Source organism: Dipodomys merriami, unplaced genomic scaffold, assembly GCF_024711535.1.
Source record: "Dipodomys merriami isolate MVZ:Mamm:240054 unplaced genomic scaffold, mDipMer1.0.p SCAF_14, whole genome shotgun sequence".
Taxonomy (NCBI): domain Eukaryota; kingdom Metazoa; phylum Chordata; class Mammalia; order Rodentia; family Heteromyidae; genus Dipodomys; species Dipodomys merriami.
Genome location: NW_027202715.1, coordinates 22099147 through 22115898, shown reverse-complemented (window position 1 = coordinate 22115898; position 16752 = coordinate 22099147). Strand labels below are relative to the sequence as shown.

At 35.2% G+C, this 16752-nt stretch overlaps 1 protein-coding gene across 2 annotated transcripts in view; it reads right to left on the bottom strand.

Annotated features, from left to right (window-relative positions):
• Positions 1-16752, bottom strand: part of Ctnna3 (catenin alpha 3) — a 1374363-nt gene that overhangs the window by 24575 nt on the left and 1333036 nt on the right. For both annotated transcript variants that reach the window (XM_070021006.1, XM_070021007.1), the window contains one exon: positions 10191-10325. In XM_070021006.1, coding sequence (XP_069877107.1) covers positions 10191-10325 — 135 coding nt within the window. The remainder of the gene's footprint in view (positions 1-10190; positions 10326-16752) is intronic.

Below are 16752 nucleotides of genomic sequence, written 5' to 3'. Positions count from 1 at the left end.
TTGGATGGGAACTGGAAAGTCAAAGAGGATAAAAGATACAATCATAAATCTCCATATGGGAGGAAAGATGAAGTTCATTTTATCCACAGATTTAATTTACATACATTGATCAAGAAACAAATGGAAAGATTTGAATGTCTTGACTGTACCTAGGTTTCCTAACTCGGGGTGCTACATTTTTCTGATTATCTATTAGTACCTCAATTTGAGTATAAGTTCTGGTCAAATATTCTTAAAAATTGGAATCATTCTTAAGACTTTAGCTCACTTATTAATGGAGTGGTTGTTTCTTTGAGGACATGTTGTTAGGGGATTTAATGTTTTGAGTTCTCACTATATTTTAGATATGAGACCCTTGTCTGTTGTATGGCTAGTGAAGATCTTCTCCCAATCTATGGGCTTCCTATTGATCTTGCTAGCTATGACCTTTGCCATGCAAAAGCTCTGCAACTTCATGATATCCCATTTGTCCAACCTTTCTTTGATTTGTTGTGTTTCTGGGTCTCTTTTAAGAAATTTTCGTCCTGTGCCAAGGAGACCTAGAGTGTCTCCTATTCTGTCCTGTAATGTTTTCAGGGTGTCTGCTTTGACTTTGTGGTCTTTGATCCATTTGGAGTTGATTCTGGTGCAGGGTGATATATAAGGAGCTAGCTTTAGTTTTCTACAGGTGTTTAACCAATTTTGCCAGCACCATTTACTGAAATGGCTGTCTTTCTTCCATTCTATTTCTTTAGCTCCCTTATCAAAGATTAGTAGGCTATAGGTCTGTGGGTTCATTTCTGGGTTTTCAATTCTATTCCATTGGTCCTGAGGTCTGTTCTTATGCCAGTAACAAGCTGTTTTGATTATTATGGCTTTGTAGTAGAATGGTCAATCGACACATAAGAAATGTTCAACCTCCTTAGCCATAAAAGACATGCAAATCAAAACAACATTGAGATTCTACCTCATCCCAGTTAGAATGGCTACAATCAAGAAATCTAATAACAACAGATGCTGGAGGGGATGTGGCCAAAAGGGAACTGTACTGCATTGTTGGTGGGAATGCAAACTTGTTCAATCACTTTGGAAAGCAGTATGGAGGTTCCTCAAAAGACTCCACATAGAGCTCCCCTATGACCCAACAATCCCACTTTTGGGCATTTACCCAAACAATCACAAACAAGGCCATACTAAAGCTACCAACACATCTATGTTTATTGCAGCATTATTCACCATAGCTAAGATGCGGAACCAACCCAGATGCCCCTCAGTAGATGAATGGATTCAGAAAATGTGATATAGGGGGCTGGGAAGGTGGCTCAGTGGTAGAGCACTAGCCTTGAGCTGAAGAGCTGAAGGACAGTGCCCAGTCCAGTGTTCAGACCCATGACTGACAAAAAAAAAGGATAAGAAAATGTGATACACTCTCCTCTCTCTCCTCTCTCTCTCTCTCTCTCTCTCTCTCTCTCTCTCTTTCTCACACACACACACACACACACACACACACACACACACACACACAATGGAATTCTATGCCTCCCTCAGAAAGAATGGCACCTCCCCATTTGTTAGGAAATGGAAAAACGTGGAAAAATTATATTAAGTCAAGTAAGCCAGGCCCGAAACATAGCTCCCATGGTTTTCCTTATTTGCAATAACTAATATATGTCTAGGATAATCTTTCCAGACAAGTAGAAAAGGTCAAAAGTTATGTACATATGACCATATAAGAGGATACTAGGTGAAATGAACTGCAAGATAGGAACACAAGAGGTTTTATCATTGCCTCTGTTGTTTTTAATGTACTATGTGATCTTTTTGTTACTTTTGTATGTTATTCCCCCCTGGTATAACCCTTGTTGCCATTGTATTTGATTCTGGTGTCCTGAATTTTGTATATACATTTTTGTAATTTGGGGAAGGGAAGGGAATTACAAAATGCTGAAACAAGAATACAGGTTGACCCATTTTAGCAATGAGACATACAAGACACTATGTTTAAAATGAACTTTACAACTTGGGGAGGGGAGGGAAGAGTTAGGGAGGCATGGAGGGAATGAATGGTAGGGGCAAAACAAAGGAGACACTAACAATGCTCAATAGGAAATGTACTCATTACCTTACTCATATACAGTAACCCCTCAGTACAGTTTCTTTATAATAAATATATTAAAAGATTGAAATCATGAAGTCATTCCTAATAAGAATACTGTATGTTATCCACTAAGATTGTACTTATGTCCTTGGAAAAGGTAGCCATCATTCCAGATGCAAGTCTTCATACCTCTGCTGTCATCCTGACTCTAATGTACAGTGCGTTAGAGGGCCATGACTTTCAGTAAAAGAAAAATGAGAACATGAAACCTAAATTCTGGTCCTGCTCAACTGGAAGATAGCTTTGTAAACTGAGATAAGTTCTACACACACACACACACACACACACACACACACACACACACACACACACACACACACACACACACACACACACACACCTCTCCTATGTCCTTGCTTATGAAATGAATTTGGGGATCATTATAAATTAATTCACACAAAGGCTCTTTCAAGTGCCATTAAGAACACACAGCAAAATACATATTCTCTAGAAAATCTGACTCATTATATCAGTTTTCCTATATCTCAAGGAAATTTCTCAGTGTGCTTTTTTGCAATGCAGTGTACAGAGGGAACACAACCACCTCTCCAGATATTTAAATTTTTTTCAACATATTTTTTCTGCTTCCTAGGTAATATGTAAAACCAACCAACTAAACACCACTCAATATACTGACAATACCCTGGAAAATGCCCTTGACTTTTTCTCTCATTTTCCTTCTTTCTCCCTCACCTCTCATACCTCGCTCTTTTATTTCATTATTTTTCTCGACATATCTTCCTTCTCTACCCCCTTTCTTATAAAGTCATTATCTCAATAAGGACTTTTTTATCTTCTTACAATTACCTTTATGTTAGTATTCCCAAGTTTTTGATGTCTACAAATGATTACACTACAACCAGAAGCCTCATGAACTGACTCGCTTAAATATCTTAAAATGCAAGAATGTTAATCCACTATATTATTCTATACCCTGATCACTTAACTTCTGCAGGCCCCAGTGCCTCTTTTGGTCAGCAGCCCCAGCATTGCTGTACCCCAGAATTTCTAAATGGTGACCACTGCCCCGTGATGTCTGCTGAAGCGGAGCTGAAGTTGCCCAACACAATTTCAGACTTGCTAATTTCTCCCTTCACAGCTTAGCTCCATCTATTTATCCAATTTTTAAAATTGTGGCCTTGGCATACCTGCCTGAGGGTAAGAGGGTACAATTAAACACATCAAAAGAGATCCACAAGGCATAGTGATTATATAATTAATCATTTTTAAGTAAGATTAAACAAAAGCTTGCTGACCTAAAAACATCACATGTTGAGAAAGGGTTATTTTAACAGTTTAAAACTATTCATTAAACCTATTCATTATTTAAACTTTTTTCTCCTGATGTGTGTGTGTGTGTGTGTGTGTGTGTGTGTGTGTGTGTGTGTGTGTGTGTGTGTGTGTGTGTGTGTGTGTGTGTGTGTGTAAGCTAGCATATAACAACTGATTTCTTTATGTCAATCCTTTCCCTCAGTATATTTTCCCACTGGAGGCATGTAATGATTGCTAAATATTTATAAGAATGATTTCCATGTAGCTTTAGTTAAGCAATACCACTGTTAATTAGGAACATATTGTACTAGAAATCTTTTCATTATTCCCTCTTCACCTTTCATATCCAATTGGCTATCAATGTTTACACTTTTACCTCAGACTTTTTATATAGATATCCTCTTCTCTGTGCTCACCAAGAATGCATCAATCGAGGTTCTATTTTTTCTCTTGGACTACTTTAACAACAAATCTTGTGTGTGTGTGTGTGTGTGTGTGTGTGTGTGTGTGTGTGTGTGTGTGTGTGTGTGTGTGTGTGTGTGCTATTCCTGGGGCTTGAACTCAGGTCCTGAGCTTTTTGTTCAAGCATTCTATCACATGAGCCACAACTCAACTTCCAGTTTATTTTTTTGGTGCTTAATTGTAGAGTCTCATAGACTGCCTAGGCTGGCTTCAAACCACAATCCTCTGACCTCAGCCTCCTGAATATGAGGATTACAGGCATGAGCCACTTGCATCTGTCTGAAACACATCCTTTGTAAACAGACTTTAACCTCCAGACCTTCATCCTTCCAATCTGCCAGTGTGGTATCAAAACAAGAAAGTAATATTGAGAGTGTGTATGATAGCTGTATATTGTATGCATGTAAGAAAAACCAAAATGAACTCCAGAAATACTGTAAAATTAATTAGTATGGGCTAATCAAATGTGAGAAAAATCAGCAAATAGAGATAGATAGATAGATAGATAGATAGATAGATAGATATTATTGCCAAAAGGTAGTTCATTTCAAAAATACATTGATGTGTTCATAGCCTTCTCAAACTTAAAAACACAATTATTCATATCTTAGGGTTCATTTTCCTAACATCACCTTATCTGACCTTTTCTGCTTGACTTATACATATACTAGATATTGCAAATAAGGAAAACCATGGGACCTATGTTTCTTTGGGCTTGGCTTACTTCACTTAATATAATTTTTTCCAAGTCTTTCCATTTCTTAACAAATGGGGCAATGTCATTCTTTCAGATGGAGGTATAGAATTCCATTGTGTATATATACCACATTTTCTTGATCCATTCATCTACTGAGGGGCATCTGGGTTGGTTCCATATCTTAGCTATGGTAAATAATGCTGCAATAAACATTGTTGTGCTGGTAGCTTTAGTGTGGTCTTGTTTGTAAACATTTGGGTAAATGCCCAAAAGTGGAATTGCTGGGTCATAGGGGAGTTCTATGTGAAGTCTTTTCAGGAACCTCCATACTACTTTCCAAAGTGGTTGAACAAGTTTACACTCCCACCAACAATGAAGTAAGGTTCCCTTCTGTCCACAACCACTCCAGCATCTGTTGTTATTAGAGTTCTTGATTTTTGCCATTCTAACTGGAGTGAGGTGGTATCTCAATGTTGTTTTGATTTGCATTTCTTTTATGGCTAGGGATGTTGAGCATTTCTTCATGTGTCTATTGGCCATCCTTCTTCCTTCTTCAGAGAAGTTTCTCTTTAAGTCTTTCGCCCACTTATTTATTGGGCAGTTGTTCCTTTGAGGATTTGTTGTTGGGGGATTTAATTTTTTGAGTTCCAAGTATATTTTATTTCTTTGTTGCTTTGTATGTCCCAGTATAACTCCTGCTTTCACTGTATTTGATGTCGGTATAATTCGTGGAGTGGAAGGGGAAAAACAAGTCTTTTAAATAAGGATACAGGTGGACCCATTGCAGCAATGAGAAGTACAAGTTGTCATGTTTAAAACGAACTTTACAACTTTGGGGTGGTGTGGGAGGATTGGGTGGCGGGACGGGGGAGGAGGGAGGATGGGAAGGGATGTGAAGGGTAAACAAAGGCTACAATGCTTGATAGGAAATGCACTCATTATCTTGCCCATGTAATTGTAACCCCTCTGTACAGTATGTTCACAATAAAAAAAACACAATTATTCCTAAAAGTCTCTAGGATAAAGATACAGTGTTAAAAATAACACCTTCTTTTCTAATATTATATTCATTTTGATATATTTTTTAACTTCATGTCTGTTCTACCGAGGAATTGAACCAGGGTTTCATGCATACTAAACAAACACTTAACCACTAAGCCATATTTCCAGCCCCTATTTATTTATTTATTTATTTATTTATTTATTTATTTATTTATCTATTTACTTATTTATATTGTCAAGGTGATGTTCAGAGGGATTATATTTACATAAGTAAGGTGGTAAGTATGTGTCTTGTCAAACTTGTTACCCCCTTATTTTTTCTCCCACTTTCCCTTCCCCAGTCCTCTCCCTAAGTTGTACAGATCATTTCCAACATATTGTCTTGTGAATATCACTGTTGCATTGGTTCCCCCCAATCCTTTGTCTCACCAAATAACTTCTTAACATGACCAGTTTCCTTTTATTGTCCACACAACGATTTATACATGAACAGAACAAATAGTATAGCCTTCAGTCACATTTCCCATCTTCTTGCTTTCTTTTTATCTTGGTTGTCATCCTTCTTGAGTCTTTCCTCGTCCTTCTTTCATAAGTACATATTCATTTGCACTTACTAGGCAAGAGCCCATTAGAGTCAAGCCAGTAGGAACCTTTTCTCTCGCTCAGGTTGTGCATTGGTGAAATAATTACTTGCTGATCTATTAAACTATGCTCATTTGTAGATACCACTATTATGTAGTTTCTAATATCATTCTGCTTTTGTTTATGAATCTTTAGGTACATTTTACATGGCTTAATTTTGTTTACATATAAGCATTGTAAAATTGGTGCCATTACTCACTTTTATATCCTCCAGATGTTTTACTATCTTTGGCACAGAAAAGGTACCAGATCCATAGTAATAGATCTGAGCTACTACACTTTGTTTTCCCTATGAGTAAAAAAATAAAACATCTGGTTAGGTGTGAATAGTATAGATTTATAAATGATAAAAAATTCAATGGTACATTTTAAGAATATACTTCAATGTTTTTGCATTACTACTCTATTTTATCCTAAATTTAATACTCTAGATGCCAAGAATGTATTCTGCTCACTCATTTTTGGAAATGTGTTCCATTCATATTTATTTTCAATCTTTTCAGTCAAGTATATCTGCTAAAAGGAATGGTTCATGAACCTCATCTTGGAATACAAACATTATTTAGTGAATTTTGAATTGCCACTAGCTTTGATAACACATTTCTGTAATTTTTCATGAGTTCCCATGCCTTAGAATTATGCTTGTTAATTTTCAGGAAATCTTACAGAAAAATAATTTAGATGAGAAAAAATGTAAAAAAAACTAAGAATTCACAGGGTCACAGAGAGAGATTAAAGTGTGTTTTGGCATACATAAATAATATTTATTTTAAAAGCTTTCCAGGATTTACCTGCAAGCAAATAACAGGAAAGGATGAAAAAGGGGGCATGCTCTCTTTTTATTGATTTATTTTCTGTAATGGGAATTTATGGACAAAATGATGACAAACAGTTTTCGATTTGCAGTGCCATTCCTCCTTCTATATAGTGACCCAGATTTTAAGTTGTGAATTATGGACTCTAAATGGCTCCTGCCTAACCTATCTGTGAAGTAGATAAAGTTCATGAATTTGATTCATCACAACTAATAGAAAGGTGTGCTAATTCAATTTATACATCTGGAAGAAAGAAATTATGTTTTGGAGCAGACCGTTTCTCATTTAGCAATTATATAGAGGCTGGTCTTCTATACAATTTTTTGAATGCTTCGCTTCAGGCAAAAAAGATATTGCACATATTTGGAAAATCAAGTTAATATATTTTGACCTTTGGAAGTACAATTAGGGTGAAGAATTAGAAAAAATAACCTATGATATATATTGAACACAAAAATGCATATTTTTATATTTTCAAAGATGTATAAAAAATAATAAGAAAAAAGACTAGATGTCAAATGGTTTAAATATTACTATTTTATAGGCATACAATTCATTTTAAATATACATATATTTATATACAGACTGTACTTGATTTATGATGATTTGATTTATAATTTTTCAACATTTAGACAATGTGAAAGCAATATATATTCAGTGCAAATGATACTTTGAAATTTAAATTTTGATCTTTACCTGGGCTAGAGGTATCAGTCAGCCACAGGTTGACAGTGGTAAACAAAAATCTAAAGTATTGCCTGTGTTCTTTGGTGCAGGCTTTCTGTTGAATAATTTTACCAACAGTACAACATAGGCAATCTATATATAATTAAGGTACATGAGGCTAACTTATTTTCTCTGGTTAAATGTATTAACTTCATTTTAATGTTTTTATTGTAAAAATAATGTGCAAAGGGGTTACAGTTACATGAGTAAGGTAATGAGTACATTTCCTATTGAGCATTGTTACCTCCTCCTTTGTTTTTCCCTTACTATCCCTTCCCTCTCCACCTCCCCAACTCCTCCCTGCTTCCCCCCCACAAGTTGTAAAGTTTGTTTTCAACATAGTGTCTTGTACATCTCATTGTTACAATGGGTAAACCTGTATCCTTATTTCAGCATTTTATTTCCCTTCCCCTCCCCAAATTAGAAAAATGTATATGCAAGATGCAGGCCACCCCCATCAAATACAGTTAAAATAGGGGTTATACCGTCGGGTAAGCACATACAAAAGAAGCAAAAAATCACATAGTACATTTTAAATATGTTAAAAACAATAGCAAGCAAGAAGTAAACAGTTGTGTCCAGATTTGAGGGTTCATTTCACTTAACATCATCTTATATGGTTATATGTACATAGCTTTTGAGCTTTTCTGCTGTCCTAGGCTTATACTAGTTATTGCAAATAAGGGAAACCATGGTACCTATGTTTCATTGGGCCTTAATGTAATTTTTTTCAAGTCTTTCCATTTTCCTCACAAATGGGGCGCTCATGATACTTTCAGCATACTATGGGTTACCCACCTTACATGTACATTCAAATATATATATATATATATATATATATGTGTGTGTGTGTGTTTATATATATGTTAGTATAGAAACATAGATGCATATTTGTATTTATATACACTACTATGATTATATGGCATGTGGTTGTTTAAAATGCATTTTCCTGGTAAAATGAAAGGACAGTCTGATGTGTACAGATTATATTGGTAGATTTGTTTGTCGAAAATGTATATATTAAGGAAATTGATTTTTCTTTTCCTCTGACATTTATTAGAATAGAAAAATAATTTCTGAATTATTCACTTTTGGCTGTACTCTTCAGTTTCATCACAGGCTTAAATCTTTGCAACAGACCAGAGAAATCACAGGCAACTGATGGTAAACCCCAGCTTTGACATTGACTGGCTTGACCCTAGCACAGCTCTTAACTTTTCAGAGGAAGTTTCATATATTACAGATAACAAAACAAAGGAGTTATCTATCTGGAATGGTATTGTGATGGCTGAGATAAAATTAGGGCATAGATAAATATTAAAATCACCCTGATTTTAATATTTCTGTTCCGGTATGTTTTTATAATTACAGTCACTTCAAAAACTTAATTCATTGACAACAATTTCAAAGCCTTTTAAGTTGCAGATCTGTAAGTATATTGCTTACATATTTTTAATTTTATTTTTACATTTTTATTATTGAATAGTGATACTAACATATCACAATTCCATAAGTCAGGTTATGAGTATAATGCATGTTTATCAATGTCACCCCTTCCATATTTCTCCACCTTGATTCCCATTTTCATCCCTACCCTCAAGTTATATAGGTTCAATTTTTACATCATAGACATTGAATATGAGTGCATTTATTTACCTTTCCTCCCTCAGTTAAAAAATTGGGTTCAGAAGTATATGTTCCCAGATTATTCATAGTGTTTGAGTTTAACGTAAATTTAAAATTTTGTTTCATGTCCTTCTCAATGTCACTAATAACTAAATTCAATATAAATATCAAGTATTATTTTATTACCGTATCTGCTCTACAGAAATGTTCTACAGTTATTAAAAGATGAGTGAAGATTTTTGATATTATTTCTACCATCATATTTTTAAAGCAGCTTGAAATGCAACGCCATCCAAGAATTCATGCAAGTTCCTCTAAATCTATAATGTTTTATTTTTATCACATTAAACTTCTAAAATTACATGGGAAATTAAAAAGAAAACCTTGAGACCTGAATTTCTATATTATGTAAATGAACAAGTGGGAAATGAGTATCAGTTAATAGCAATGAAGCAATAATTTTATTAATTTGAAATTCCACATTCATTTTACAAACATTATAAGATTTAACTCAGAGTTCCACCTGTATACTTTCTGATATTTGAAATCTCTGCTCTAAATTAGCATGCATTTCTCATCCAAGTGGTTTTCAGACCCTGATTCTTTCATCTCTGGAATAAAAAAAATGTCTTGTAGCTCCTTAATATTTTAAAAGATATCAGGTATATTTCTCGCTTGCTTAGTTACATATATCTTTATACAAACTTCTGATTGAATTTTTCCTACAAGATTTATTGATGTGAGAAGGGGCATGATTTCTTGCCCTTAGCATGTAGTACCTGCAATGGTGTAAATTCTGGGTAATACTCACAGCAGACATGATGAGTTCTCCCCCCAAGTTCTGGATCTCAGCTTTCACTTGACTGCAAATTTTCAGTTGGTGGGAATAGAATTTAATCTGTTCGAGATAGGCCAGCAAGTCCTGTTTGCATGATGGATCTGGACACTAAATATGCATGAAAGATAAAATAGAAATAGCAAGGTAAATAAGGGGGTAAATACAGGCATTGTGGGTATTTTACAAGGCAGAAATTTTTCCACAAGAACCATTTCTTTTCACGTCAAGCCCCTGTATTCTGATATGATATGTATTCTGGAAGTGGTGCTGTGGTGCTCAAGAGGTAGAGCACTCGCCTTGAGCTGAAGAGTGCAGGGACAGAGCCCAAGCCCAGAGTTCAAGCCCATGACCGATAAAAAAAGTCTGATTTGATATGTATTCTTATAGTGCTCCTACTCTCAGTCTGATTTACATGTTTTTCAAACTTAATTATTTCAGATGATACAAAAAATGGAAAAGGAAATTTTAGTCATAAAAAGGTATGTAAAGTTACTGCCTTTTATCTATAATGAAGTTATAAGTTTTAGGAATACATTTTTGATGTCAATCTAAGAATGTTTATATGTAACTATTACTTTACCTCGAAGAAGTATTAGAATACTTTTGGACCCACAGTTCTTCATTGCATCTCTATTATTTTATGGGAATAAAAATTAATCTGTAACACAGTTTTTATCCCCTATTACTTTCAACTTTAATCATTCTTCACTGCTTCAAAGGAAGTTATCTCTACCTTAGAAAGCAGCTATGATCTAATTGGGGACAAGAAATGGAGAACAGGTGTTTCAGAGGTCAATCCTGAGATTCATCATTGTATAGAAAATACCTTTCATTAGGATCTAATCTGCAGTTTCTCCTATATAACAATTACAGCTTTATACAAATCTTCTCTAAATTAATTGTACTATTTTGACAGCACTGTGGTTTGATTAATGGTACTGTGAAGCCTGAACAAAATATATCAATTTTAGGTTTGGATTGCATTTTGTCCGGGAAATGTGTCAGCAACTCCCCTTGATCCCTTTGGGCCCAAATTCCAGGAACAACCCTCTACGGTAAATTCCACTAACTACAGATAAATTCCAAATGTTCCTGCAAGATAAAGACCACTTGGTCGCAGCTCAAATCATCTGCTTTAGCCAGTCATTTTGAAGAGCATCAACTGGTTACGCTAATCATCTTTTAGAATTATTTTATGATTTTCCCGCGGTGTGATAAGATTTAAGTGTGCTATGACGCATAGAAGTCCCTAAAAACCCAAAAACCCTATAAAAACCCTGCTAGTGGAAGGGTCAGGGCTCACAATTTCTAACCTGCTGTGTCAGGGAAGGTTTGTGAGTCCAGCTTGAGCTGTAATAAACGACTCTGGCCGGGCGCTGGTGGCTCAGGCCTGTAATCCTAGCTACTCAGGAGGCTGAGATCTGAGGATCGAGGTTCAAAGCCAGCCCGGGCAGGAGAGACCATGAGATTCCTATCTCCAATAAATCACCAGAAAACCGCAAGTGGCGCTGTAGCTCAAGAGGTAGAGTGCTCGCCTTGAGCTGAAGAGCTGAGGGACAATGCCCAGGCCCAGAGTTCAAGCCACACGACCGACAAAAAAATAAAAAAATAAAAAAATAAACGACTCTGGTGCATTTACATTGGCGATGGCTCCCTGGTGGTCTTTGGGGGGGGGGTCCTACATCCTGGTACTTCAGTACTTTTAATAAATTTTCATAAAATATATATTTATAGGCAAAGTGATTTATATACAAAGATATTCATTGACACATGTAATAGCAAAAATTGGAAATAACCTAAATATTTTCCAATGAGGGAAAGGCTGTGAATTTATCTTATAACACAATATAGTCTCAGGAAAATAATGTTATCCAATGATAGGGAAAATGTTTGTAGTAAAACATTTGGAAAATTTCCAGATTTAAAAAAACTCATTATTTAAATTTCATATAAAAATTGCAATAAATTATATAAAAATGTCAGTTCCAAACATGCTGAAAAAGACATTTACTCAATAGACATGATATGATCTTTTCATTTTCTTCATAACTTTTCTGTATAACTATAAAATGTAATTTAAAGAAAGGAGCTTTGATTCTAATTCAACTGCAAATTAAAATGTAGGATGAAAGATCAGAAAATACCTCTTTCATTTCTACAATTACCCAGGAAAATCATCCCTTGATATCTACTTGGGATAGGTTTCAGGACCTATTTGGTCACTCTAGTCCTAGGTTGCTCAATTCACTTGTAAAGAACGGCAAAGTGTTAGCATCAAACCTGTATATTTATATATATTTTAAGCTCCATTCAGATGATGCAAATGTTATACAAGCAATCATTACATTACATTGCTTAAGAAAAGGGACAAGAAACAAACTAGCACAGAACCCACCACCGTAAGGGCTGCCCACACACACTCATCCTCAGGTGCTTGACTAGGAGGAAATGGAATCCCTGCACACCGAGGACTCAGCTGTAATTACTGAGATGGGATAACTGTTCATGAATATATTCTTCTGCAAAAGTTGCATTCACATGCTTGATGGCCATTGCCAGATTGACATGTGATCACCATCCAAACAGCTAAGACAGGAGAGTCACAGTATGATGTTGACAGTAAAGAATTAAAGATGATCCTTAAACTCTCGAACAGAAATAAATTGTAGCTAATTAAGAGGAAGACAAAAAGAAAACAGGATGAGGAGGAAAGAAAAAGGCAAGAAACAAAAAATATTGATTTGGGGGGGAGGGTTTTGGTCGTGGGGCTTGAACTCTTGGGCTGGGCTCTGTCCCTCAGGTCTTCAGCTCAAGGCTAATGCTCTACCACTTGAGCTACAAGGCCACTTCTGGTTTTCTGGTGTTTTACTGGAGATAAGAGTTTCACAGACTTTCCTTCCCAGGCTGGCTTTGAACCTTCATCCTCGGATCTCAGCCTCCTGAGTAGTTTGGATTTCAGGCATCAGCTACCGGTGCCTGGCCTAATTTTTTATAGAGCTCTATTTCTACATCTAGGTCTTGTTATATTAAGTTATGTAGGCATATCGTCTTACTCAATTGCCAATAGACAGGTATTTTGCAAATGAGACATTACCTAAAAAGAAGAATAAAAAAAGACATCTTGGGCGCCGGTGGCTCACACCTGTAATGCTAGCTACTGAGGAGGCTCACAGTTCAAAGCCAGCCAGGGCAGAAAAGTCCATGAGACTCTTATCTCCAATAAACCACTAGAAAACCAGAAGTGGTGCTGTGGCTCAAGCAGTAGAGCGTTCGCCTTGAGTTAAAGAGCGCAGGAAAGGCATCTCCTTGTTTTACCTAGACAGGAAATGAGTCTTGTTTGCTATTTCCTTTGTGTGAGGTGCTATACCAGTTCTTGCACCTGCCTCATGCTTAGTATTCACAGCATCAATGTAATTAATCTTTTGATCATCATTTTGAATATTTGCAAACTAAATCTATGAAGTAGTAAACAATTTGAATTTTGTTTATTCTGTGTTACTCATATAAATGTACACCAATCTCATCTATATAGTCTTAATTCAGGCACTTATTGTGTTCTTAACTGAGCAACTTTCCTATCCATTCTATGTGTCCCTGACACACACGAGGTTTTATGTACCATGCACTATTGTAGGTGCTTTGCTCTTTTTGGAATCATATGGTTCCATGAGGTGGGTTCTATTATTATTATTACTTAACAAAGAGGAAACGAAGGCACAGAGAGCTTAATTGACTTGCCAATATTATAATTAGTCAATTGTCACCTCAATTACTTGTAAATTGTAAGTTTAATTAGTGTGAAATTGTTCCAAGATCAATACCATTCAGATTAGGCATGGTGGTGGTATACCTGTCACCTTGGCTAATTGGGAGGTAGAGAATAGGAGGACTATAGTTTCAAGCCAGTCGACATAAAAAGTTAGCACTACATAATCTCAAAAAACAGCAGGTGTGGTGATTCAAAGGGGGTAAATCACAGTTACAGAAGGGGCATAAGGAGGAAGTTCCTAACCATATGAACAAGAAACATGAGATCCTATAGGAAAATTAAAGGAAAAAGGCCTGTGTATGGCTCAAGTGACGGACTTCTTGCATGGGAGCCCAAGTCACTGAGTTCAAACTCCAGTACTATGAAAGATAAAAGGCAAAGAAAGAAAAAAAGAAGCACTACTATTTAACTATTTGAAAAATAGAAGACTTTGTAAAGTAACAATTAGATCCTTGACAAACAAACAATGCTGCACTCAATCACGTTTAAAGAAAATAGGTAGTCCCCCAAGAAACATGAGGCTCCCTCTGGCTTGACTTCAGAAGAGTCTATAATTTTTAAGAAAAGGACGAATATAGAATTTGAAATTGACCTTATAAAGTTAAAAATTCCTTGACCTCGATTCAGCCTTCATTGACAGATTTGAAGGGAATCTTGGTTATGCCTCATGACGTCAGTCAGTTTAATAAATGAAGTATCAAAATGCATATTATTGAAAAATATATTATTGTCAAAATTGCATCAAAATATATTACTAGTAAATTTACTTCCCGTAAAAGTTATTAAAGCATTCCTTACCACTGACATTTGAGAAGATATTCTGAAATATTTAATTGCTATGGATCATATATATGTATATATATATATATATTCATAGGGTGCTGTACTACAATTTGAGGCACATATGCCCTATGCAATGATTCTATTCAGAAAATTTGCATTCCTTTCTCCTCTTATTTCTGTGTATGCAAGTTGACTTCAGCTTCCTAGAAGCACACCCGAAGAACAAGCTGTTTTCAATTTAAAATGCTCTTCTATTTGCAAATATTTTTTCATCACTTATATTCTCCTTTAGAAAAATGTCTATGCAGGTAACTTATCTCTTATTAATTAATCAAGTCTTTTGAAGTTTTTTTTTGCTACTGAGTAATTTGGGCTTCTTTTGCATATTCTTTATTCTATATTTGGTTAACAAAATTGACAACCAATCTATATTTTTAATATTTATGTTTTTATTGTCTTATATTTATATTTTAATATTTTACTTTCTATATTTTTGTGTTGTATTGTATTTTTTTTTGTCGGTCGTGGGGCCTGAACTCTGGGCCTGGGCACTGTCCCTCAAGTCTTCAGCTCAAGGCTAGAGTTCTTCCACTTGAGCCACAGCGCCACTTCTGGCTTATTCTGCTTATGTGGTGCTGAGGAATGCTTCCTCGTGCATGCAAGGCAAGCACTCTACCACTGAGCCACCTTCCCAGCCCCTGCATTATATCTTAAGTATATAAAATTTTATAAGGGTATATATTTTTAAAATCTAATGTTTTTCTCAACTTTTATATTCACATATAAAATATTGATCTCTAGACTTGTACAACATTCTTTCCCTTGATTATATTTTTCCATATCAAACTTACATTATGTATATATGTACATACACACATATACACATATATAATATGGAGGGGTTGGTACTAGGATTTAAAATCAGAGATTGGTGGCTCAGCTTTCTGTTGGTTACTTGGAGATACCATCTAAGGACTTTGTTGGCAAGGATTAACTTCAAACCACTAATCTCCAGATCTCAGCCTTCTGAGTAGCTAGGATCACAAAGATGAGTCATCAATGCCCAACAATTGGAGTATCGTTAATCTGAAATTTTTAAAGCACAAATGCCCTGAAACTCAAAACATTTTTGAGTGTAATAAGTACTATTGGATGATCAAGTTAAAAATTCTCAATCACTATTAGCATCAGATTCATAAAATTTTTTCAAGTTTTAATTATAAAGATAGGAGATTATAAATATTGTATAGTAGGAAGATTACTGAAAGACAGATACATACTCAATGAATTTAATATTACTTTCTCTCTTAGTTCAATTTTGCTTGTTTCTCCTACATGATATCCACATAATATATAATTGATATGACTTCTCATACATATTCAATGCGTGTATGTGAAAATGGAAATTGGGTGGATGGAGTAGGTTTGGAAAAGATGCAGGAGAATGGTGAAAGGGATGACACTGATCAAGGTGCATTGTACTGACGTTGAATTGAAACTTTCTGTACAACTACTTAAATATAATTTTAAATATCCTTTTAAAAATTTAAATAGGGAACAACCGTATTCCACTTAAGCATATAAGCAATCAATGATTTGCAATCGATGAAAAGTATGTTCTGAAAAAGAAATTCATATGCATGATAAAGACAAATACAACTTGAAAACTTAAAAGTAAATGAATACCTCTGTCTGAAATTAATTGAACATCCCAACACATTAACAAATGAAACTGGCAGGCTTCTCAAGTAAAGTTAGACATAAAATATTCATACTGTAGCTGGTTCTTAGAAAAACAGAAGGAAATTAAGCACACAGCTCCATAAGAATCATACATGTCGGGGTTTTACATCTTTTTTGAGTTTTCTACTAATTACTGTGTCTAAAATATCAAAGTAAAATCAACACTTTAGTTAGGGATTATCTTCCATTAATATAAATGGAGTTAATTTGGAGCCAAAATAACTTGAAGATATTTATAAT